Source organism: Bos indicus x Bos taurus, chromosome 26 (assembly GCF_003369695.1).
Source record: "Bos indicus x Bos taurus breed Angus x Brahman F1 hybrid chromosome 26, Bos_hybrid_MaternalHap_v2.0, whole genome shotgun sequence".
Lineage (NCBI taxonomy): Eukaryota > Metazoa > Chordata > Mammalia > Artiodactyla > Bovidae > Bos > Bos indicus x Bos taurus.
In genome coordinates, this window is record NC_040101.1 from 31,677,637 (window position 1) to 31,704,649 (window position 27,013).

The 27,013-nt window shown below is 38.8% G+C and overlaps 1 protein-coding gene across 3 annotated transcripts in view; it reads left to right on the plus strand.

The window, feature by feature from the left end:
- The window catches only part of HPSE2 (heparanase 2 (inactive)), a 720,373-nt gene that overhangs the window by 457,908 nt on the left and 235,452 nt on the right, over nt 1–27,013 (plus strand). For all 3 annotated transcript variants that reach the window (XM_027528882.1, XM_027528884.1, XM_027528883.1), the window contains exon 6: nt 21,848–21,895. In XM_027528882.1, coding sequence (XP_027384683.1) covers nt 21,848–21,895 — 48 coding nt within the window. The remainder of the gene's footprint in view (nt 1–21,847; nt 21,896–27,013) is intronic.

Consider the following 27,013-nt stretch of genomic DNA (forward strand, 5'->3'; position numbering starts at 1 on the left):
TGAATTTTAATTTTAGGTATTTTCCTCTTTACAAAGACTCCCCAAGCCTTTATATTAACTCCTGTCCTTCCTTCACCTTTTTTTGTTTATCCCCCTCCTTCTAGTTCCCTTTTGCCTTGCAGAACAATTTTTCTGACCTTTACTCCTACCTACAAGTACAAACTCTGGGCTTCCTTTTGCATACTTTTGCTGAACTTTTAAATTATCTCGTGTATGTGGTGGAGAGGGGGGAGGGTGATGAAGAAGTTGGCCTTATTTTACATGTTGTAATTAGGGGATAAGAATCACATATTTAGAACATTTTCATAGTTCATAATACATAAGCAAAGCCAATAACTAAGTCCACATAGTTATTCTTTTAGATTATATCTTTTCTTTAATGATCTGATTAATATAGTTTCATGGGACTGATAGTGTCTTCTCAGTAGCATGACTTTGTATCAGTAATTCATTCATTCTGCAACTACTTCTTGAGTAATTGCTATGTTCCAGGTACTGTGTTTTAAAACAGGAGTGTTATAATAAACAAAAACAAATACTTTCTCTACCTTCATGGAGTATGTCCTATGGTAAGGGAGACATAGGCAATAATCAACTTATCTTAAGACTGAAACAATAACAAGGAGAGGAACAAGGTTCTATGAATGACTGTAAATGCTGAGATTTGACCAAGTTAGGTGGTTGGAAGTGTTCTCTAAAGGATTAACACGTAAGAGGAACAACCACATGAGAAGATGCTGAACGTTGCTTATCATCAGAGAAATGCAAATCAAAACCACAACGAGATAGCACCTCACGCCTGTCAGAATGGCTATCGTCAAAAAGACCACAAATAACAAATGTTGGTGAGGATATAGCGTAAAGGAACCCTAGTCTACTGTTGGTAGGAATGTAAATTGGTGCAGCCTCTTTGGAAAACAGTATGGAGATTACTCAAAAAACTAAAAATAGAACTACCATATGATCCAGCAATCCCACTTATGGGTATATATCTGAAGAAAATGAAAACACAAATTCAAAAAGATATATGTACCCCAGTATTCATAGCAACATTATTTAAGATATGGAAGCAACCTAATGAATGGATAAAAATTTGGAATGGAAATATTGCTCATCCATAGAAAGGAATGAATTTGCCATTTTCAACAACATGAATAGACCTGAAAGGTACTATGCTTAGTGAAAAAACCAAACAGAGAAAGATAAATACTTTGTGTTATTACTTATATGTGGAAACTAAAAAATAAGCAAATTAATAAATATAAAAAACAGAAACAGTCACAGATATAGAGAACAAACCAGTGGTTACCAGTGGAGAGAAGGGAAGGGGAAGGGACAAGACAAGGGTAGGAGATTAGGAGGTACAAACACAAGCTTATGTATAAAATAAATAAGCTAACAAGTATATATGGTACAGCATGAGAAATATAGTCAATGTTTTACAGTAACTTTAAATGGAGTATGATCTATAAAAATATTGAATCGGTATGTCATACACCAGAAATAATATAATGTTGTAAATCAACTGTACTTCAATTTTTAAAAATTCATTTAAGTGTAATTTGAACTTGAATGAGTGTTAACTAGACCAAATGAGAAATGAACAGTGTCAGTGTTCTTGGAAAATGAAAAGCATGTGCAAAGAGCCTAAGGATGAAAAAGGGGCCAGATTGACAAAAGAAAGGTATATTTAGAGAAGTAATTATGTATATCTATGGCTGATTCATGTTGAGGTTTGACAGAAAACAACAAAATTCTGTAAAGCAATTATCCTTCAATAAAAAATAAATGAATTAAAAAAAACTAAACAAAAAAGAGTTATATAGAGACTTATAGGCATAATGAAGGGCTTAGAATTTCTTCTAAGCACAGTGAGAAAGATACTGAATGTTTCTAACCTGGGGAGTGAAAAAATCTGATTTATTACACAGAAAGTATTCTATGTCTCCTCTATGACAAATAGATTGGAGAGGAGGCAGGGAAATCAGTGAGAAAAGCTGTTATAGTGGTACACATAATGATAGGAACCTGAAATGGGTTGTGGAAATGGAACGTGTCATTGGCAGTGGAAGCCACAGGACGATATGTTGGATAAGGGTATGGTGATGTGCTCCTTCATGGATCACAGCTGTGTTGTGGTGAAGGGACTCTTGTGTAACTCAATGAAGCTATGAGCTGTGCCCTGCAGGGCCACCCAAGACGGATGGGTCATATTGAAGAATTCTGTCAAAATATGGTCCACTGCAGAAGGGAATCGCAAACCACTCCAGTATTCTTGCTACGGGAACACCATGAACAGTATAAAAAGGCAAAAAGATATGAAATTGGAAGATAAGTCCCCCAGATCAGAAGGTGTCCAATGTGATACCAGTGAAAAGTGGAAGGCAATTTACATATGGCTTCAGAAAGAATGAAGTGGCTGTGTCAGAGGAGAAATGACGCTCAGTTGTGGATGTCTCTGGCAGTGAAAGTAAAGTCTGATGCTGTAAAGAACAATATTGCTTTGAACCCTGGAATGTTAGGTCCATGAACCACGTTAAATTGGATGTGGTCAAGCAGGAGATGGAAGAGTAAACATCAACATCTTAGAAATCAGTGAACTAAGATGGACGGGAATGGGCAAATTTCACTCAGATGACCACTGTATCTACTACTGTTCAGTAATCCCTTGGAAGAAATGAAGTAGCCCTCATAATCAACAAAAAAGTCTGCAGTACTTGGGTGCAGTCTCTAAAATGACAGAATGATCTCAGTTCATTTCCAAGGCAAACCATTTAACATCACAATAATCCAAGTCTATGACTAGAGATCTCTTCAAGAAAATCAGAGATACCAAAGGAACATTTCACGCAAAGATGGGCTCGATAAAGGACAGAAATGGTATGGACCTAACAGAAGCAGAAGATATTAAGAAGAGATGGCAAGAATATACAGAAGAACTGTACAAAAAAGATCTTCACGATGCAAATAATCACGATGGTGTGATCACTCACCTAGAGCCAGACATCCTGAAATGTGAAGTCAAGTGGGCCTTAGAAAGCATCACTACGAACAAAGCTAGTGGAGGTGATAGAATTCCAGTTGAGCTATTCCAAATCTTGAAAGATGATGCTGTGAAAGTGCTTCACTCAATATGCCAGCAAATTTGGAAAACTCAGCAGTGGCCACAGGACTGGAAAAGGTCAGTTTTCATTCCAATCCCAAAGAAAGGCAATGCCAAAGAATGCTCAAACTACCACACAATTGCACTCACCTCACACACTAGTAAAGTAACGCTCTAAATTCTCCAAGCTAGGCTTCAGCAATATGTGAACTGTGAACTTCCTGATGTTCAAGCTGGTTTTAGAAAAGGCAGAGGAACCAGAGATCAAATTGCCAACATCCGCTGGATCATGGAAAAAGCAAGAGAGTTCCAGAAAAACATCTATTTCTGCTTTATTGACTATGCCAAAGCCTTTGACTGTGTGGATCACAATAAACTGTGGAAAATTCTGAAAGAGATGGGAATACCGGACCACCTGATCTGCCTCTTGAGAAATCTGTATTCAGGTCAGGAAGCAACAGTTAGAACTGGACATGGAACAACAGACTGGTTACAAATAGGAAAAGGAGTACGTCAAGGCTGTATATCGTCACCCTGTTTATTTAACTTATATGCAGAGTACATCATGAGAAACGCTGGACTGGAAGAAACACAAGCTGGAATCAAGATTGCTGGGAGAAATATCAATAACCTCAGATATGCAGATGACACCACCTTTATGGCAGAAAGTGAAGAGGAACTCAAAAGCCTCTTGATGAAAGTGAAAGTGGAGAGTGAAAAAGTTGGCTTAAAGCTCAACATTCAGAAAACAAAGATCATGGCATCCGGTCCCACCACTTCATGGGAACTAGATGGGGAAACAGTGGAAACAGTGTCAGACTTTATTTTTGGGGGCTCCAAAATCACTATAGATGGTGTCTGCAGCCATGAAATTAAAAGACGCTTACTCCTTGGAAGGAAAGTTATGACCAACCTAGATAGCATATTCAAAAGCAGAGACATTACTTTGCCAACAAAGGCCCATCTAGTCAAGGCTATGGTTTTTCCTGTGGTCATATATGGATATGAGAGTTGGACTGTAAAAAAGGCTGAGCGCCAAAGAATTGATGCTTTTGAACTGTGGTGTTGGAGAAGACTCTTGAGAGTCCCTTGGACTGCAAGGAGATCCAACAAGTCCATTCTGAAGGAGATCAACCCTGGGATTTCTTTGGAAGGAATGATGCTAAAGCTGAAACTCCAGTACTTTGGCCACCTGATGGGAAGAGTTGACTCACTGGAGAAGACTCTGATGCTGGGAGGGATTGGGGACAAGAGGAGAAGGGGACGACAGAAGATGAGATGGCTGGATGGCATCACTGACTCAATGGACTTGAGTCTGAGGGAACTCTCAGAGTTGGTGATGGACAGGGAGGCCTGGCATGCTGCGATTCATGGGGTCACAAAGAGTTGGACACAACTGAGCGACTGATCTGATGCCCCAACCACTAATGCCAAAAAGTTGAAGTTGACCCTAAGTTCTATGAAGACCTATGAAACCATCTAGAACACCAAAAAAAAAAAAAAAAAGATGTCCTTTTCATCACAGGGATTGGAATGCAAAAGTAGGAGATCAAGAGATACCTGGAGAAGCAGGCAGTTTGGCCTTGGAGCTCAAAATAAAGCAATGCAAAGACTAATAGAGTTTTGTCAAGAGAACACACTGGTCATAGCAAACACTCTCGTCCAACAACACAAGAGATGACTCTATACATGGGCATCATGGAAATGCTGCTGCTGCTGCTAAGTCACTTCAGTCATGTCTGACTCTGTGCCACCCCATAGACGACAGCCCACCAGGCTCCCCCGTCCCTGGGATTCTCCAGGCAAGAACACTGGAGTGGGTTGCCATTTCCTTCTCCAATGCAGGAAAGTGAAAAGTGAAAGTGAAGTCGCTCATCCGTGTCTGACTCCTAGCGACCCCATGGACTGGAGCCCACCAGGCCCCTCCATCCATGGGATTTTTCAGGCAAGAGTACTGGAGTGGGTTGCCATTGCCTTCTCCGTCATGGAAATGGTCAATATCAAAATCAGATTGATTATATTCTTTGCATCCGAAATTGGAGAAGCTCTATACAGTCAGCAAAAACAAGACCTGGAGCTGACTACGGCTCAGATCATGAGCTCTTTTTTGCAGAATTCAGACTTAAATTTAAGAAAGTAGGGAAGACCACTAGACCATTCAGGTATGACCAAAATCAAATCATTTATGATTGTATGGTAGAGATGATGAATAGATTCAAGGAATTAGATCTGGTAGACAGAGTGCCTGAAGAATTATGGAAAGAGGTTCTTAACATTGAACAGGAGGCAGTGACCAAAACCATCTCAAAGAAAAAGAAATGCACAAAGGCAAAGTGTTTGTTTGAGGAGGCTTTACAAATTGCTGAGGCAAGAAGAGAAGTGAAAGGCAGGGAGAAAGGGAAGGATATTCCCAACTGAATGCAGATTTCCAAAGAATAGCAAGGAGAGATAAGAAGGCCTTCTTAAGTGAACAATTCAAAGAAATAGAGGAAAACAATAGAATGGGAAAAGCTAGAGACCTTTTCAAGAAAATTGAAGATACCAGGGGAACATTTCATGCAAGTACGGGCTTTATAAAGGACAAAAATGGCAAGGACCTAACAGAAGCAGAAGAGATTAAGAAGAGGTGGCAAGAATACACAGAAGAACCATACAAAAAAATCTTAATGACCCAGATAACCATGATGGTGTGGTCACTCACCTACAGCCAACCTCCTAGAGTGTGAAGTCAAGTGGGCCTTAAGAAGCATTACTTCAAACAAAGCTAGTGGAGGTGATAGAATTCCAGCTGAACTATTTAAAATCCTAAAAGATGATGCTATTAACATGCTGCACTCAATATGTCTGCAAATTTGGAAAACTCAGCAGTGGCCACAGGACTGGAAAGGTCAGTTTTCATTCCAATCCCTAAGAAAGGCAATGCCAGAGAATATTCAACCTACCTTACAATTGCACTCATTTTACATACTAGTAAGGTAATGCTCAAAATCCTTCAAGCTAGGCTTCAACAGTACTTACCCGAGGACTCCCAGATGAACAAGCTGGTTTTAGGAAAGGCAAATGAATCAGAGATAAAACTGCCAACATTCATTGGATCATAGAAAAAGCAAGGCGATTCCAAAAAACATCTAATTCTGCTTCATTGACTACGCTAAAAGCTTTGACTGTGTGGATCGCAACGAACTGTGGAAAATTTTAAAAAGATGGGAATACCAGACCGCAAAGAGTCATACATGACTTAGCGACTGAAAAACAACAACAACGGAAATAGAGGAGATTAGTTAGAAAATATAAAGAAAAGAGCCAAAGGCTTAGGAGAGAGCTCAAAGGAACTATCATGTTCAGAGATGTGAGAAAAGAGGGATGGCCTCATATGTAAGAGAAAAGGGAGAGAGAGAGGTGTAGGAACCAAGAAAACAGAGGAGATGCTGCTGGAAGGCCAAGAAGACAAGTAACAGGAAGACAGAAAAGTGCCATTGAACCTGGGAACATGCAGGTTGTTGGTGACCTTGAAAAATATAATTCAGTGGGGTGGTGGAACTGAAGTCAGATCACAATAGTTTGTAGAGTGAATGAGGAGTGAGAAATTGGAAACAATAATGTGGACAGCTCTTAGGAAAATTTGTACTGTGAAAGAGAGTAGAAAAATGAAGGGAGATTTGGGGTCAAGGGAGATAATGGCATTTTTCCATTTAATTTAATGTGGGAGATAGCAGAACAGGTTTGTATGTTGAGACTTATATAGGAGAGAAGAGCTAGATGGTATAAGAGATAAAGGATATAACCAAATTAGAAGTTTTTTAAGGCTAGAAGAAATAGAATCCAGAGGAATTGGACTTTACATTTAATAAAGGCCCATTTAAGAGAGATAGTTACACCAGGGTAACAGAAGGTAAGAAACAAATATTTCTCTATGTCAAAGATTAAAAAATCATACTGAGGAGATATAACGTATAGCTAAGGCATCCTAGTACATGGTGTAACTGTGAGCATATAGATGTTAGCTTGCTGTGAATAAGAACTTGGACACAATCGTAAGGGACAGTTTAAAGAATGAGCATGTGACCAGGTGGTATGGTGACAAGTGGAAAGGCCTAGTTTTCCATACATCTAAACTAATAGGACTCAAGAGGCTAGAAAAAATTACACAAGGCAAGAAGGAAAGGTACTGATGAATACTTTTTTTTATGTTCCTGAAAAAATGGAGATTTACCTTTCTTAATGTATATGTACTAAATACACAGTGCAGTACAACTTTAAATGCATAAATATTCCCAGTGACTCAACTAACAATAACAAAAATGTCAGCACTCTAAATTACCAGCTCTGTAGTTTCTCCAGTCCTCCTGGTTATACAGATAAAATTTTACATAGTTGTGATCATTGTATACGCATCATTTTAAATTCTGCATTTTTTGCTCATTGTTTTATATTGCCCTTGCCTTATTTCTACATAGTTCTCGTATTTGTCATTCTTAATACCAATCAAATATTCCAGTGCACTGATGTCCTGAGTCTGCCTAAACAAGCCCTCACTGTTGGGCATTTGGGCTGTTTCCAATTTTTGTCTGGAATATATACCACAGTTGTAAACATCTTTATACAAATAGTTTTTTTTTATTTCTTTTGAATTACATCCTTGGGCTGTATTCCAAAAAGCTGAGTTTCTGGGTCAGAGCAGATGATAATTTTTTATGGCTCTTGTATTTGTTGCCAGATTTCTTTTCAGAACAGTTTCACCAGGTTGCAGGGCAGTAATGTATCAGTGCATCTTTTCCCCCAATACCCCACAGCAATGAGTATTATTTTTATTAATGTACTATATTTTAATTAATGCAAGATTATATGTCATGGTTGTTTAAATTTGAATCCTGTTAACTGGGAAAAGAACCAAACATTTCCCAAAACTTAACGGCGTCTCCTTTCCCCTTATCCCACATTGGCCTAAGGACACAATCCCCGTTTTGCCGGAGGGCAGACTAGGTGGTCATTTGAGATGCATTCCTCTCCTTTGTCACAGACTCCATGTGCTGTTGCTGTCCAGTCACTAAGTCGTGTCTGGGTTTTTGCGACCCCATGGACTGCAGCATGCCAGGCTCCTCTGTGCTCCTTTATCTCCTAGAGTTTGCTCAGATTCATGTCCATTGAGTTGATGATGCTATCTAACCACCTCATTCTCTGCCGCCCCCTTCTCCTTTTGCTTTCAATCTTTCCCAGTACCAGCGTCTTTTCCAATAAGCCCACTCTGCATAGGTGGCCAAAGTATTGGAGCTTTAGCAACAGTCCTGATGAATATTCAGGGTAGATTTCCTTTAGTATTGACTGGTTTGATATCCTTGCTGTCTAAGGGACTGTCAAGAGTCTTCAGCACCACAATTCGAAGGCATCAATTCTTCAGCTCTCAACCTTTTTTATGGTCTAACTCTCATATCTGTACATGACTACTGGAAAAACCAAAGCACTGACTATAGGTACCTTTGTCAGCAAAGTGATATCTCTGCTTTTTTAATATGCTGTGCAGGTTTGTCATAGCTTTCCTTCTAAGGAGCAAGTATCATTAGTTAGTTATTAAGTTTTGTTTTTTCTGACTTGTTAGTATCACTCATATCCCATCTTTTCATTTTTATTTTAAACCTTATCATTTTTCTTCTTGAACAGATTTCTCCTTACCTAGATTTTTAAAAATGCAACATGTGGTCAAGTCACTCTTGCTTGAAATTCAAACCCTTTCACATGCACCCCTGGCCTTTAGGGTCCAGTGCCTGCCTTCTTTGCAGCTAGTCAGCAGCTACATACCCTTGCACAACCTGCCCTCAGTACATCAAAAAGATATATGTCCATCTTAGAAGAGGCCATACTTTTTCACCTTTGCACCTTTTGGTTTTGTATCATTTTCTTTAGAATACCACTCTCTTCCCTCATTTTCCAGTAGATCTTCTCTGATAACTTGGGGCAGGATTTCTTGTCACCCCCTTCTTTCCTTATATGGTACTTTACTCTTCTGCTATAGTACTTACCAAATTGATGATAACTTTTTATTTACATATCTGCCTCCCACAACAGACTGTCGACTAGGATCAGGACTCAGTCTATGTTTTATTGATTCTGAAGCCTTCAGGATGTAGGAACAGATTTAGTGTTTTAGAACCAAACTAATTTTTAAGTTTAAAAAAGTTTAAAACTCCTTAGGTATTTACTGGACTATACAGGACTGTTTCCCCCAGTGAGGATATGAAAAAGCTGAGATAGAATCTTCATGTTTGTGTCTTCAGGGACTACCATGTTGCCTGGAATATGGGAAGTACTTAATAAAATGCACATTTTATTATTTTCATTTCCTCATTCAGGAAGTGGCCCTTCCCAGTTATTGATTTTTATCTACAGGCATGAAGTCGTGTTCTTTAGGCTTTTATCATTTTTCTCTGCTTTTCTTTTTCAAACTTTTATGCATCGTGTATGTAATGACAATTTTATCTTAATGTATCACTTTTCTTATTACCTTGAATATGTTTTTATTATTTCAGAAGTTACTTTTTATGATAGTTGTTCTTGTCTATTTTCTTATTGATTGTCTTCTCTGTTTCCTTCTTTATACAATTAGGATAAAGCTTTCAATTTTATCTAGCCTTTTACAAATGTTTCAATTTTCAAGGTTAGGCTCTTTCAACTTATTTGGAGTTTATTGTTGGATCTACTATAGAATGAGGACTGAATCTATTTTTGGTGATGTGGCAATGTCAAGAAAAGCAGTTATTCAATGAATACAGGTTCACTAAGGCTTCTTTGGGGGCTTTTAAGTTATAGTGAAATTAGTACTAAATTATCTCTCAATAAACATTTATTGAACACCTATTTTGTGTTTGATCCTGGCTTAAGTGTTGGGTTTATATTAACGAATAAAGCCAAAGTAACTCTTACTCTCTTGGAGCTTAGCAAGACAATAAAAATAGTGACAGTCACACAGTCATGGAGTCTTTGCAACTCCATGGGTTGTAGCCCTCCAGGCTCCTCTGTCCGTGAAATTTTCCAGGCAAGAATCCTGGAGTGGGTAGCCATATCCTTCTCCGGGGAATCTTCCTGACCCTGGTTCAATGCAGGGATTGAACCCGGATTTCCTGCATTGCGGGTAGATTCTTTACTATCTAAACCACCAAGGAAGTCCTAAAAAACCGAACCACAGTAAATAAGAAAACAAATTACCCCAAATTGTGTGTAATTCTGTTAATTAAATGGATACCTGGAGTTGGAAGACTTATGTGGACAAGGTAATCAGAGACAATTTATCTGAGGAACAATATATTTAAGTCAAGAATGAAAAAATGAGAAGGAACCAATTGTTCAAAGTGTAAAGTGAAGAAAGTTTTAGTTAGAGGTGGTCGGTCATGTTTGTCAATGTCCTGAGTCAGAAACAAAATTAAGGCATTTGAGCACCAGAAGGATGGGCATTATAGTGACCAAAAGGAGAGCAGTAGGAGATGAGACTGCATAGACAAGCAAAGATCATATTATTACTGAATCATGTATACCATGGTAAAGAGGTTGTGTATTTTATCCTCTGAGCAATGGAAAGCTATTATGGAGTTTTTATAAGGGCAGCAGCATGTACCAGAATCTACTATATTTTGTGTGCCAAATAGATTTTAATGTGCAAAAGTAAGAAATCAAAAGAGCTCAGTAAGGAGGTTTTCACTATGAGGTATGTTTAATTAGATTAAGGTAATGGCAGAAGAAATGGAGAGAAGTTAAGATAGACATGCTTTATTGATGGAAATCTCAGTAAGGTGGAGGTGAGAGAATAGGAGGAATTAATAGAGGATGATTCCCACCTTTTGAACAGTTAGCATCTCTCATTCAAGAGCCATCACGTGCAGAAAAGGGACATTTTCAAAAGAAAGATACACCAAAATGAACACATATTCATACTCAGGAAATAATATCTCTGTAGCAACGAAAAATGATTTTAAACTATATTGGGTGTGCTTCAATTTGAAGATAGTGATCTGATCACAAGGTCCACTTTCTTCTGGTAAAACCATCCCAACTCCTTTTAAAAACTGATAATAATAATTAATAACAAACACACAAAAGAGGGATCATCTGCAGGTGAGAGACTTTTGACAGATTTCTCTAAGACAATTAACAGATGAAAGCTTATTGACAGAATAATCAGAGTGAGGAAGTGGCAACCCAGAGAACATGGACTCTCAGAAAAGATGAGAATTTGCCTTGCAGATAGGCTCAGAGTCTAGAGAGGGTGAGGTAAGAAAGGGTGACCAAGCCAAGGGCTTAATATGAAAATCTGTCTGCAGAGGGACAGACAGATGTGGAGAAAAGGAGGCCCAGTAAACCATGCACGTGGAGTTAACCTTTGGTTAGAATGACTTATGGCAGCATTTCCTTAAATATGCTCTGGAAAATACCAGTCCTGCAAAACAATAGCATTATGTGGAGGGAGGGGGAAGTAAAATTTCCATAGTCAAGTAAGTTTGAGAAATATTGAAATACACAAATGTACTGAAACACTTCCTAGCATCTTTATTAAATTAGTTTACATTCTGAATCTCCAAGAAGGGTATTTAGCATGCAGAATTTTAAAAATTTATTTGACCGTAGTCTTGTTTTCAGTGAATATCTTGAGAGACGAGTGTTCCACTAATGTGTTTGGACAACGCTGACTTGGAATGTGAGCCCTGCTGCTGACTTGGAATGTGAGCCCTGCTTTAGGTGAGAGATGGCCATAGAGAAAACAATAACAGAAGAGTTATAATTTGGAGAACTCAGAACTTGGACCACTTCAATAGCCCCATGACTGGTCTATTTGCTTCTATTCCTGTCCTCTCTAACATTGCCTGGTGGCTCAGATGGTAAAGAATCTGCCTGCAATGCAGGACTCCTGGGTTCAGCCCCTGGGTCAGGAAGAGCCCCTAGAGAATGGAATGGCAACCCACTCCAGTATTCTTGCCTGGAGAATTTCATGGACAGAAGAGCCTGGCAGGCACAGTCCATGGGGTCACAAAGAGTCGGACATGACTGAGTGACTAACCCACTGTCCTCTCCAATCTATTCACCACACAATTGCCAGAAAATCTTTTAAAAACATAATTCCCATGCTGTCAGTCATTTGATAAAGACTCTTTAATGACTATTCATTGCTCTTAGAATAAAATTGAATCTCCTTGCCATACCAACAAGGCTCTATGACAAATGATCTGGCTGCTTCTCAGCTCTTCATTCTTCTCCATATTTCCCTTTTTCTTACTACACTCAAGCCTCACTGACCTGGCATGTGCTAAGCTTCTCTCTCTCCCTCTTTTTTTTTCAGCAGGGTGGACAGGATGGGGTTGTACAACATATACGCTTCTTTCTACCTAAATTATTCTCTCAGCTTGCCACATTACTGATTTCACCTCATCCATCAGAGTCCTTTCTTGAATAGCCTTGCTAAGTGATTCTCTATCAGCACACTGTTAGTTCCCATTATGGCATTTATCACAAAACTGCATATTTATTATTTGTTTCATAGAGATTATAAACTTCATGAGAGCAGGAAGTTGTCTGTTGTATTTACTAATGTATATTCAGTAGTGGCAAAAAGCCTAATATAATACTTTGTGGGTGCTCAAAGTTGTTGAATGAAGAATGGAAGTTATCCTAACATTCTATAGACTTGCTGGTAGCATATTCTAACTTGAACCTGGGTTAGAACAGAAAGCTAGACAGGGCCTTTAGCTCCCATGGAGGCCCAGAAAGCTATGGAAAGTATTCTAATTTGGGCAAAGATGATAAAAGCAGAAGAGAATTAGGAAGCAAATAATGGTCTTTTCCATCACAGTAGACCACATGATATATGCTATAAACTCAGTAATCTGCAAACCAGAAATAGAAAAATTGCCTTTTTCTACCCAGAATTTCTATCTTTAGTTGCGTCTAATTACCAAAACTTGTGTGAAGCGCCTAATGCTAATTCATAGGCTCCACTTGTACTCAAAGTGGCAAATAAACAATAGTGAAGGCAGTATGGGTGGGTAAGGATGGAAAGTTCACTATGTTCCGATACACAAGCTCTCATGACTTCTGTGGGCCCTGGGCGTTTCTGACCTCATGGGTCCCTTCCTCCAGAAAAACATTAACAGCAGCTTTCTGTTTTCTGTAGTGAGCCAGTGTAGCAGGACTGAAGACGAGGGTGGAAATAGCAGAATGGTAAAGTGCATACGCTTTGGAACTAGATGAGGCCCAGATCAGCATCCAGTCAGGTCACCTTGTTGCTGTTCAGTCGCTCAGTCGTGTCCTGCTCTTTGCGACCCCATGGACTGCAGCACGCCAGGCTTCCCTGTCCTTCACCATCTCCTGGAGCTTGCTCAAACTCATGTCCATTGAGTCAGTGATGCCATCCAACCATCTTGTCTTCTGTCGTCCCCTTTGCCCCCTGCCTTCAATGTTTCCCAGCACCAGGGTCTTTTCTAATGAATCAGCTCTTCACATCATGTGGTCAAAGTATTGGAGCTTCAGCTTCAGCATAGCCCTTCCAATTAATATTCAGGATTGATTTTCTTTAGGATTGATTGGTTTGATCTCCTTACAGTCCAAGGGACTCTCAAGCATCTTCTCCAAAATCACAGTTCAAAAGCATCAATTATTTGGTGCTTGGCCTTCTTTATGGTCCAACTCAAGGTCACCTTGAGGAAATCTTTAATCTCTTTAAAACCTCAGTCTCCTCACTGGTAAAATGAGGCAAATGAAATTACCTATTTCTTAGGCATGTTGTGAAGTTAAATGAGATAATGAATTTAAAATGCTTAGTGTGGTTCCTGGAGAAGGCAATGGCACCCAACTCCAGCACTCTTGCCTGGAAAATCCCATGGATGGAGGAGCCTGGTGGGCTACAGTCCATGGGGTCGCTAAGAGTCGGACACGACTGAGCGACTTCACTTTCACTTTTCACTTTCATGCTTTGGAGAGGGAAATGGCAACCCACTCCAGTGTTCTTGCCTGGAGAATCCCAGGGACGGGGGAGCCTGGTGGGCTGCTGGTGGGCTGCCGTCTATGGGGTCGCACAGAGTCGGACACAAGTGAAGCAACTTAGCAGCAGCAGCATAATGAGGGTGATCACAGCTCCTGCCTGCAAACCTACTTATACCGAATTTTTGTTTGGAGTGGGAAGTTGCACAGCTGGGGACAGTTTGGTGCACAGAGAAATTATTATTAACAGTTATTCCTAATAACCTTTCTGTTTTATTTCAACTGTGAAAGAGTTATATGACTTAAACTACAAGAGGAGAAAACAATTTATTCCTCTTAGTTCATAAGAAAAGAGTTTCCATCTCTGCCTCTAGAGAGAGGCAAGGCCTCCCAGCAGCTGTTCAGTACTAATTAACAAGGAAGCACTGGCTACTGCAAAGGTCTGCTTCCTAGCTGAGAATTATGCTAATAGCATATGCCAGTTATGCTAATATTATGCTAATACCCACTTCTAAACTTACTTTCTTTTCTTTTTCTTTTTTTCCTGGACAAAACTTCTTTCTTGATTAAAGAAACAGCCTAATTCCTGACCCAAGCTGAAGGTTAGCAGTTATTACTATTATGATGAAGGATGTTTCTCTCATCTTCTGTTGTCAGAGAAGTCAGATAGGGAATAGAAAGAATATTGTAGAAGGCGACTGGAGTCCTGGGTCATAGATTAAAATTTAACACGTATGGTCTTGGGAAATACTCTTCTTCACTTTCTTTTTTGCATTTCTTTCCTCACTTTCCCATGCTACTTCCCCTTAGAACCTATTTTTTTTCTGTATGAATGGCCTATCCTAATAGGTGTTGGTAAGATCATTTTGTAAAAGGTGTGGCCCATAGTTGTCCTGCATTGGAAGTACCTGGAGAGCTTCTTTAAAATGCAGCATGATATTTAGTCCAGAGAAATCCCAAGTGCCCTTTACCCAGTTTCTCCCAATAGTGACCTCTTGTGAAACTATAGGATAGTATCACCACTAGGACACTGGCATTGATACAGTAAAGAAACAGACAATTTCCATCACCACAGGAATAGCTCATGTAGCTCTTTTTTTCATGTAGCTCTTTTACCCTGCTCATTCTTCCTGTTTCTTAAAACTTCTGCCAACACTTACTTGTTCTCTATTTTTATAATTTTGCAATTTCAAAAATGTTATGTAAATGGAATACTGTAAATACAACCTTTTAGGACTGGATTGCCACTCAGCATAATTCCCTGGATATTCAACCAGGTTGTTGTGCATGTCAATAATTGGTTCCTTTTCATTGCTGGTTAATATTCCATGATGTGGGTGGACTACACTTTGTTTAACCATTCACTCACTGAAGGACATTTAGTTCTATTGTTGTTTATTATGAACAGAGCTGCTATGAGTATCTTTGTTTAAAAATGCAACATGATTCTTAGTCTCCAGCCCAGACCTACCAAACCAGAATATGTGGGGATAGGACCTAGATGTTGGCATTTGAACAGGAGAACCAGGGGAAAAATAAATCAGCATTTTATTTGTTCTAGAGCTTAATATATAATTAACCTAGTATAGCTTAATATATAATTAGCCATGGAAATGGAAATGGCTTTGGACTAAATGGAAGATGCGTGGTTTGCTGTAACTCAAAATGAATAATTTCCTCACAAGCTTTTCCTAGCTTTTGTGTAGAATGGCTGTCACATGTTATTCATGTTAGTTACATAACCAAAGATTCTCTTTGTGAGCAAGGAAAAGAAGGATCAGGCTCCTACACTCTTATTGAAGTTTATAGTCATTTAGACATCCAGTTCCTCATGAAGGATTTATCCTCTTTCCTGGGAGCAAAATTCAGAAACTAGTTTTTAGGGTTACACTCTGTGGTCCAAAAGTAGAATTCAAACCCCAAAGACCGTGAATAAAGATGTGCCTTATTATAAGAGGGAGCTGTGATATGCCCTGGGAGAGAAGGCTCAACAATATTTTAGATACGTCATATGTGCAGGTGGATAACAAAGGAAAGAAACTCTCCCAGATTTGGGGTCCCTTGGGGGAGGAAAGGAACTCTCACAATGTAAGGGGATATTTTGGTTTTTTCCATAGCAGCATATTTGCTCCAGTGGGAAAGATCCCTTCAACCTGCCTGAAAGGTCTACCTGGCATTAGCCAATTTCCTTAGGTAGAGGTCCCTGCCTCTCGCTTCTCTTGTCCCTTTTTGCATGACTGGATGTCAGCATGAAGGCAGACATCTTCTGTTCTCTGAAATAATCATCCAGGATTCCTGCTTTCATAATTCAGGTATGGAGACATCCAACCTTGGAAAACCCAAGATTTTCCCTTTTTGTCATTATTCACATCCTAGGTCATCTTTTACTTGTTCATTCATAGACCTAAATCTAGGGATTAGAATGGAAGTGGATGGTTGAAAATCCTTGGATAATACTGGACCCTAAATGGAATTTCACTTTCCCAGTGGTATTTCACTCCTGACAGCACTAGTCTGTGTGCATGTTATTCCACCTCTAATATTACTATTGCTGAGCATTCTGCAGCTGTGTTGAAGTTATTCATTTATGTGGTTTGGGCCAGTTTCTGAGAAACAGGCAAAACTAGGGAGCAGAGGAATCCATCAATGTTAGATTTAAACAAAGAAATTTATAATCTTTTTGGACTTGTCGTCTTGCTTATTGCCAGGATAGATATAAAAACAGAGTATGGAAATGATACAGATACACAGAAGATATAGAAAAACCCTAATTTTCAGAGGGGGAACGTGGGGCTAAGAAGTCACCAAAGTTAGTGGCTTTAGTGTCTATTCTGTGGAGTTTTATCAGTTTCCTTTTAAGTATTATTTCTGTGCTTGGTTTTTGTTTTTCTAGATTTTAAAAAAATCATTCAAAGGGTTCTGAAAGCAGAAAATTTGCTCCATTTTAGGTGAATTTTCTATACTTCTCAAAAAACAAAAGTGTGTTTAGTGATCCTGGTTGCTGTTGTTCAGTCGCTAAGTCATGTCCAACTCTTTGTGACCCCTGGACTGCAACACACCAGGCTTCCCTGCCCTTCACTATCTCCTGGAGTTTGCTCAAATTCATGTCCATTGAGTCGGTGATGCCACCCAATCGTCTCGTCCTCTGTCACCCCCTTCTTCTTCTGCCTTCATTCTTTCCTAGCATCAAGGTCTTTTCCAATGAGTTGGCGCTTTGCATCAGGTGGCCAAAGTATTGGAGTTTCAGCTTTAGATCAGTCCTTCAGATGAACATTATGCTTGATTTCCTTTAGGATTAACTGGTTTGATCTCCTTGCTGTAGAAGGGACTCTCAAGAGTCTTCTCCAGCATCACAATTCGAAAGCATCAATTCTTTGGTGCTCAGCCTTCTTTATAGTCCAACTCTCATATTTGTATATGACTACTGGAAAACCACAGCTTTGAATACAGGGACCCTTGTCAGCAAAGTGATGTCTCTGCTTTTTAATATGCTGTCTAGTTTTGTTATAGCTTTTCTTCCAAGGAGCAAGTGTCTTTTAATTTCATGGCTGCAGTAACCATCTGCAGCAATTTTGGAGCCCAAGAAAATAAAATCTGTCATGCGACGAATAGACTCAAGGGATTAGATCTCTAGACAGAGTGCTTGAACAACAATGGACAGATGTTTCTAACATTGTACAGGAGGTGGTGACCAAAACCATCCCCAAGAAAAAAGTCATCCTGGTAGTAGTATTTGGAAATGCAAATTTTGTTTGACATTATTTCTGAATTAGATTCTTCTTCCTCAGAATAAGAGTAGAAATGTTCCCATGTTTTTGAAGTTGTTCTCATTATTTTACTAAGAAAGAAAAAGGAAGAACATAGTTTACAAAAAGTTTCATGTGAACAAATATTTAATAATGTTTTTCCCTCAACTTTCCTACTGCTTAAATATGCTACCAAAGTTAAAATAATAATATTGGTCTAAACATATTAAATTGTGATTGTCATATTTTTTAAATATTTATTGAAATGAAACTATATTTTAATATTTTGATTTATTTTACAAAATAAGACTTTAGGTAAGGATCTAACTTTACTTTTTTTCCAAATAGTCACAAATCACATGACACCATTAAAAATATGCTTCAATTTTTCACATACTAAATTCTTTTCCATGTAATAAATTCTTATATAAAAATTTTTATAAAAATCCCCTTTTGTTCCATAGATATCCTTACTAATTCCTGATTTCTTTACTAATTCCTAAGATCTCCTGACTAACTCCTAGGAATGTTTTAATAATTGCAGGTTTTGTGGTGTATTTTAATATGTGGTAGATCAAATAAATATCCCTTTGGTATTCCAATTTTTCTTCAGAACATTCTTGGCTTCTTTCAGATTAATGTTAGAATGATTTTGCAAAGTTTCAAAAATATCTGGTGGGATTTTTTTTTTAATTAGAATTTCATCAAACCCATAAATTAGGTTAGGAAGAATAATTGATTTTCCCAGTCCAGGTCATGGTAGGTGTTTTCCTACACTCAATTTAAAAATATATCTCTGTAAACTATATAATATTACATATATGGATCCAGTGTATTTTGTATTTAATTATAGATTTTCTTTGAGGATGAAGTAGGAGTGTGGGGAGAAAACTTTTGCATTACTTTAAATGCTCCTGATGCTAATGCTAGTTTTCCCGTTCTTTTTGTAATGTAACTTTTGATAACGGAAGGTTATTTAAAGACTTAATTATCAACCTTTAGCAGAACAAACTATCCAAAGCATGTGAGGAACTCCAGATCATAGTATCATGGAAGACAAGTTTCCAGCTTCTAAGACACCAAATGTGATGTGTTCTTAATTGCCTGTCCAGAACCTTTTAGCCAAAAAGGGCATTTCACCCCTAATTTTCTTGTGAATGCATAACGGTTACCGTCAGTGACCATTTGCTTCAAGTCCTCTGTGGCATTTTCGGAATTGGAGTACATTCAGCAACGCCAGCATTAAAGTCTGTCCCTGTATTGCCCGTCTTAGGCAATGGTATTACTGCAGTTAAAACTTCAGGATTCTCTCTCACACCCTGTCTTACCCTTTCCTCACTTAAACTCACCCTTGCCAACCCCCCTTGGATGCACCAACAGTGTTTTTTCAGTTGTGTCTTTTCTCATTCCCACATTTCAAAGCCTCCCATAACTCTGCAGTCATCTCCCACCAGTGTGTCCACACCACTACTTTTCACCTTTACTGTAGCCAAAGTAATCTTCTTAAAACTCATGTTCCAGCCTGACACCCCCCTCACTTGCTTAAGCACAGGATAAATCCAACAGGCAGGAGGAGATGTATTTTACAATACTGTGTTGGGTGCTAATCATGCAGAGATAAACAAGACGTCAACTTGTACCAAGATGTTAAGGAATGATTAAAGGCCAGATGTGTCAGCATCATGGACCAGCTATCTGACCACTCTGTCAGATAACTTCCTACCTGTCCCCTGACATCCACATATCCTGGACTCCTGAGAAAATATTCACCTTGACTCTATCTGGCTTTACTCTAGCTGTTCCTATGCCTGACCTGCTCTTTAGGGCAAAATCCTACCCTTCTTTCAATATGAGATTCAACGTCTTGTGAGATACGAAGCTTTACTCAGTGCTTGTCCCTCTTTTAACGCCGTAGAAGGTAGAGCTAGCTACTCCCTGACTGCTGTCCCCCAGCAGTTAGTTCACAGCAGGAGTGCAGCACAAAGGCACTGTAGCTTATTTGTCTCATTGTCCGTCTTCTCAGCTTTACTGTGGTTGATGCAAAGCAGAGGCTCTGACTCAGTCACCTTTCGACACTTTTGCTCCAGTACATTCCTTGCCTTACAGATAACACTGAAATGCTCAAGTCTGTGAGAGGAAGTCAACAAGCAAATGAGGTGCTGAAGCCTTTTTACTTTTTTGAAAAATATAGGGTAGTGCTTTCTTAAGGCAAAAATTCAACTTATTTTTTTGCATTTTAGAGTTGTATATACTTCTTGGCCTCAGTGAAAACAGCTTGAAAACAACATAGCATTCGGAATCAGAAAAACTGAATTTAGTTTGCATTACTATATGAATTTGAACAAGTCGCATAACCTCTATGTGACTTAGCCACCTCCACTATATTATAAGAATATCTGCCTACCAGGGCTGTTTTGAGAGTTATGTGAAATTATACACAGAGAAAGCTGAAAAAAAATTTAATGAGAAAGCACTATAAATGTCAGTGTAATTTTCATTATGGTCATTTTTGTATGTAAATAGAGATGATTTTACTTTTCAGAGATTTTAGAAATAATTTTGTAAAAGTAAAGCCCATGTAAACACGCACACACAAACACACACGCAGGGTTGGCCAAAGTGTTTATTTAGCTTTTCCTTAACACCTTATGGAAAAACCCAAACAAATGTTTTTGCCAACCCAATACTTAATGACACTTGTGTCTAAGTTTGTCTAGGCTTTCTAATTTCTGAAATATCCTGGGAAGGGGGTACTCAATTTCATTTCCCCTTCTTAATTTTTGGGTTTTCCTACTTGGTCTCTGCAGCTTAGAGTGCATATATGACAGGGATAGTATTTTGGATCCTAATCTGTTTTCCCCTCTCCCTGGACTTTTCCATTTTCCTCCTCTGTATTCAAGCAGATAGCTGATTGTGTACTTATTGGCTCAGGGGTGGGACATAAAAAGACGGAGAAGAGAAAGTACAAGCCTTTCTGGCTTTTGAATTTTAAAGAAAGAATTCTGGGCATAGAACTTGAAATAGTGAGGAGCGTGGAGCTATTCTCCCAGATTCAAGTGATTTTTCTGGGCTGGAGAAAGGAGAGGAGAAGAGAAAGAGAAATCCATGGGCTCCAAAAGCAGAGGCTACCTGTGTCCTGCTTCCAAAAGAAGTACTCCTAGAAGGGGTGGCATGGGTCCATGAAAAAGAGCTGATTAGGGTGTCTAGAAATACTACTTCTCTAGCCAGTTGGGCTTCCCAGGTGGCAAGTGGTTAAGAATCTTCCTGCCAATGCAGGAGACTAAAGAGACATGGATTTGATTCCTGGATCAGGAAGATGCCCTGGAGTAGGAAACATATTCTTGCCTGGAAAATTCCATGTACAGAGGAGCCTGGCTAGCTACAGTCCATGGGATTGCGAAAGAGTCAAACACGACAGAAGGACTAACAACAACAATGACGACATGGAATCTGTGTGGCCTTGAGTGCTTTCTTCTGGCCCAGTGTTTCTGATAGAACCTCAGAGGGCACAGGAGGGTGGCGAGTTGCTAGCAAGACTTTGCTGCATGCCTTTCAGGAAAACAGCTAAGCATGCTGATTGGGAAACTCAGTTCTCTATTTAACTGTTCCAGAAATGGTTAAATTTCTCTATAGGAAGAGAGGGTTTTCAAAGGCTGTCTTCCTTAGAAAATGTTATTGTTTATTTCTTAGTAGATCTCAAAGTCCTCAGAAAATAGGAGATGGAAAAGATAGGTGGTGATCACAGGGAAAGCAATGTGGGAGCCATCAGGCATGAGATTGGGAAAACAGGCAAAGATATAATGCTATCTTGGAGTCTTGATTTCCAGATGATAAAGGATGTATGGAGAGCTGGAATTGTGATTGCTTTCACCTTCTGCACCTTTTAACCTTCAAAGGCTATGGATAGACCATGAAGGTGGACCTCTCAGAAAGCGCAGTTGCCCAAGAATTGGCCTGATCTATGTCTCAGCTTATTTCATCCCTGGGGATATGGCTTACTTTAAGTTGCAACATCTTTGTTTTTTTCTGTTTCTTACAGATTCATGAAGGTGGCAGGAAGCACAGTGGATGCAGTTACCTGGCAACAGTAGGTATTCACCTTTTTTGCTCTTACTTATTTTCAAATGCTGTGAAATGAAAGATAAGTAGTTGTCATGAAGTTATAACTGACATTTAATAAACTATCCTTCATCCTCCAAGAAAAATAGTTAAAATTAACTCCAAAGTTATTATTATGATACATAGGCTCTCATAGTAATATAATTTTATTGTTTCCAAAAATGAAAACAAAAACAGGGTAACATTTTGGAAAGCTCAGCTATTGTGTACACTTTTAAACTAACCTTGCATTAGTGTACAGGTTATGGGAATCTAAGCATGCCACCCTAAGCTTTTTTGGGGGGAATAAATTTCCTTAAGAGAGTAAATAGTTTTAATTATCTAATATATCATAAGAAAATAAAAACACTTTATTATATTAATGGTAGTAATCTAGAGAGTCACTAATGTGAAGCAATACATGCACACACACACCACACCACACACACACACACACACACACACACACACACATAGAGAGAGAGAGAGAGAGAGCAGTTTTGAGAAAGGATCAACGTTCCAGGGAATAAGCTTACAATGGCAGAGACCTGTTACTCGAGGGTAGCTTAACTGGTAAAGATAATTATCTGATATATAAATTTAAATTTTCTTTAAGTCCCCTTACAAACTTTGTGCTGGAATGTCCAGCATCTCACAGTGTCTCACTGATTTTATACTGGAATCCTGCCCTTCGTTTCTGTAAGAGATCTGTCACATAGCATCTTTCAAATCATCTCTCATCTGATGTGGTCCTCACAGCTCAGACATGACTCCCATTCTGGGCCCTCAGAGCTGTCAGCCATGGCCACCTTTCCCAGTCACTCTCATCCTGCCTGCTTAGCATGCTTACTTCTGTCCTTCGTTTTAAGTGGGTCACAGAATCCCTTAGGATTCATGACAGTTATGAAACAAAGAAAAGTGAATGCAATTTTATTAAGTATCCTAAAAGATTTTTTGGTTGTTGGCAATCAATAACTTTTATCATAATGAAAAATATTTTATTCTACATTTATATTCTTAGTTTCTGTAAACAAGAAGTTCCAAATACTTGGAGAAATTCTTATTCTCCTTCAGTTTGTCTTTGTGAGCCTTGGATTGAGTGGGTTTGAGGATCTTGTCATTCCTTTGCTTAAATTCCCTCAAGTTCCTTCCCTTTGCATGTAGACCACAAGGTAGACTCTCAGACTTTCTACTCCCACCTTTAAGGCCCTTTATGTTTGATTACTGCTCTCTTCTGATCCCACCCTGCCCGTACTCATTCTGTCGCAGCACTGGTGAGGTCTTTCAGTTGGTTGAGGGTTCACATGAATGTCTGCCTCAAGAACTTTGTATGTATCATTCCCTCTGCCTGGAATGCTGTTTTCTTTATTTTGTGTGTAGCTGACTCTTTCTCATCTCTTAAGATTCAGCTTATGCGTCACCTCCTTCAGGAGGTCTTCCCTGATGATTCTATCTAAAATAGAACTCCTATTTAATTCTCTTTCTTTGTTTTTCCATAGTACTTACCATAACTTACAGTTACTGTTTTTTTAATACTGGTTTTTGTAATTTGTGTGTTTTATCTTTTACCAAAATAATGCTTATTCAGTTCAACAAGTGCTTATTTGGACAATTGTTAATTGGGCATTTACTATGGGAGAAAATAACAACAAGGATAATAATAATAGCAATGTGGTAGAAATTTTAATGTATATTACTACATCTGATCCTCGAAACAAGTAAATGAGATCAGGACTGTTTTTATCCCTAATTTTCTACAACTTAGAGAACGGTGTATAAAATCCAAAGATCACAAAGAAGTGGCAGATTTTGAATTCACAGCTGGGTCTGTCTCACTCCGTGGGCTTCTCCTAACTGTTACTGCTTTAGTAACCGGTCAGTGATCCTTTACTGGAATTCTAGTTGCTATAGTTGTTTCGTTGCTTAGTCATGTCCAACTCTTGTGACCCCATGGACTGTAGCCTGCAAGACTCCTCTGTCCATGGAACTTCCCAGGCAAGAATGCTGGAGTGGGTTGCCATTTCCTGCTCTAGGGGATCTTCCCGAACCAGGGGTTGAACCTGAGTCTGCTACATTGGCAAGCAGGTTCTTTACCACTGAGCCAGCAGGGAAGCCCATTACATTCTAGGGTGGGGGATAGGGAATTAAAATCCTCTTCAGGGTCTTAACCAAAAGCTATCTGGATAATGTAGCATAAAGACTAAAGAATGAAGACTTTATAGTATTTAAGAAGAAGTAATGAGATCAGTGTATAAAAATTAGTGGATAAGAATGTAGGGCTTGTTCAATTATCATGGCTGACAGGGAGGGATCAGAAAAATTTTTTCTCCCCTACTCAAGTACTTTCCATAGTACAAATGCAGTGAAGTGAGCAAAATATTTTTTAAAGGAAAAATAATTTTTTTTTGCAAATACAGCCTATTAGCTATTTTAAAAAAATATTGGCCATCTCTCAAGATAAATATCATGTATTTGTAGCTACTCTAAAAATACCCCCAAAGAAGGCATGGGGTTGCATTTCTTTTGGCTCTAAGATCAACACTTTGTTGGGGACAACAAGTAGTACCTTGTCTCTGCCATTTATTCCTTACAGCCATAATCTTCAGTCAAGACTTGGGATAGTCACAGAACAATTCTAAGAAATCCTGGCTAGAAGGACTCGGTGAAAATTAAAGCCAAATGCCATGTTTCTCTAACCCTGAGTATGCTGAGGTGAATATTTCTTAATAATGTAAAGTAAATCAAGAGTCATTGTCAGGAAAAAAAAAAGGAGCATAGAATTTGTTGATATACATCGGTCTATGGTAGCCAAAGGTACTGAGATATTGAGCTTGGAGCCTGAACAACCAGAGCTCTGAGTCTGAAGTCATAAATAAATAAGTCTATATAGTTAGACTATTTTGATTTGGACTTTCATGCTCTTGGATTTACACAACTTGATGATTTGTTCTGCCCACCAACCCATGCCGAAAACCCAGAAGTGAGATGAAGTTCAGATTACAGGAATGGTGGAATAGCTTATATCAAATATCAATGATAAATATGGACAACAAATATCAATAAATAAATAAATACACACACACCCAGAAGAGAGATCAAAGAGCTAGAGGAAGTTATTCAATCCCTGAAAGAAGTGAATGACACTGGTGAGATCTGTGGTTACTTAAGAATCCATACAGTATGAGATGGCTTTAAACTCAAAATAAATTCATGGTCATATTGGCTTGAGATGTTGAAAAAGGGAGTCAAAAGGTAGAAATCTCATAAGGAAGAAGCTATGGGGAAACATACCAAATATGCATATAAACTTCCTTTCAAATCTTTGCCTAATCTCTGAACTGTACATATATAAGGGAGACTCCAAGGAGCCTGGTAGAAAACAACAGCTGGAAGTCTGAAAATGTTGAACAGAAATTTCAGCTGCTGTCTGTCACATGAGGGACAGAGATTAAAATTTGAATCTCACAAGTTTAGAAGGGCCTGATAAACAGCTCGTGCTTTCCAGTGAAAACTAAAAGACTATGCCCAGGAGTAAAGTCCGTGTCCCAGGTCTAAGGATTTGCCTTAAGTCTAATGTGTAACCAACACATGTAATATAAATTGTTAGAGTCACCGTAACAAATTCTAAACTGCAGCTGCCACAAGACCAGCTATTCATCCAACTGCCTACCCGGATCCCAAACTAACACTCTTCTATCCCTACAGCATATCATCCACACTTTCCAATATACAATTTACAAATTACTAGGAATGCAAAGAAACAGAAAAATGTGGCCCATGGCCAAGAATGAACAATAACTAGAAACTCTGAGATGACCCAGATAGTAGAATTAGCTGACAAGGATTTTAAAGAAGCAATTGCAAATATATTCAAATAATTAAGAGAAAATGTCCATCTTGAGTGAACACAAAGGGAAATATTGGCAGTAACATGGAAACAGTATATATGTAAAAGTACCAAATGAAATTATTAAAGAAAAACAGAATAATAACTGAAACGATGGGAATTCCCTGATGGTCCAGTGGTTAGGACTCCATGTTTCCAATGCAAGGGGCATGGGTTTGATCATTGGTCAGGGAACTAAGTTCCTACAAGCCATACAGTGTGGCCAATATAACTGAAATGAAAGACTGTCTGGGTGGGCTTGCTAAAAGATTAGAAAATACAGGATCCTCTATGACCCACCTCCCAGAATATTGGAAATAAAAGCGAAAATAAACAAATGGGACCTAATTAAACTTAAAAATCTGCATAACAAAGGAAACTATAAGCAAGGTGAAAAGACAGCCTTCAGAATGGGAGAAAAATAATAGCAAATGAAACAACTGACAAACAACTAATCTCAAAAATATACAAGCAACTCCTACAGCTCAATTCCAGAAAAATAAATAACCCAATCAAAAAATGGGCCAAAGAACTAAATAGACATTTCTCCAAAGAAGACATACAGATGGCTAACAAACACATGAAAAGATGATCAACATCACTCATTATCAGAGAGATGCAAATCAAAACCACTATGAGGTACCATTTCACACCAGTCAGAATGGCTGCGATCCAAAAGTCTACAAGCAATAAATGCTAGAGAGGGTGTGGAGAAAAGGGAACCCTCTTACGCTATTGGTGGGAATGCAAACTAGTACAGCCACTATGGAGAACAGTGTGGAGATTCCTTAAAAAACTGGAAATGGAACTGCCTTATGATCCAGCAATCCCACTGCTGGGCATACACACTGAGGAAACCAGAAGGGAAAGAGACACGTGTACCCCAATGTTCATCACAGCACTGTTTATAATAGCCAGGACATGGAAGCAACCTAGATGTCCATCAGCAAATGAATGGATAAGAAAGTAGTGGTACATATACACAATGGAGTATTACTCAGCCATTAAAAAGAATACATTTGAATCAGTTCTAATGAGGTGGATGAAACTGGAGCCTATTACACAGAGTGAAGTAACCCAGAAAGAAAAACACCAATACAGTATACTAATGCCACAGGACTGGAAAAGGTCAGTTTTCATTCCAATCCCAAAGAAAGTCAATGCCAAAGAATGCTCAAACTACCGCACAATTGCACTCATCTCACACGCTAGTAAAGTAAT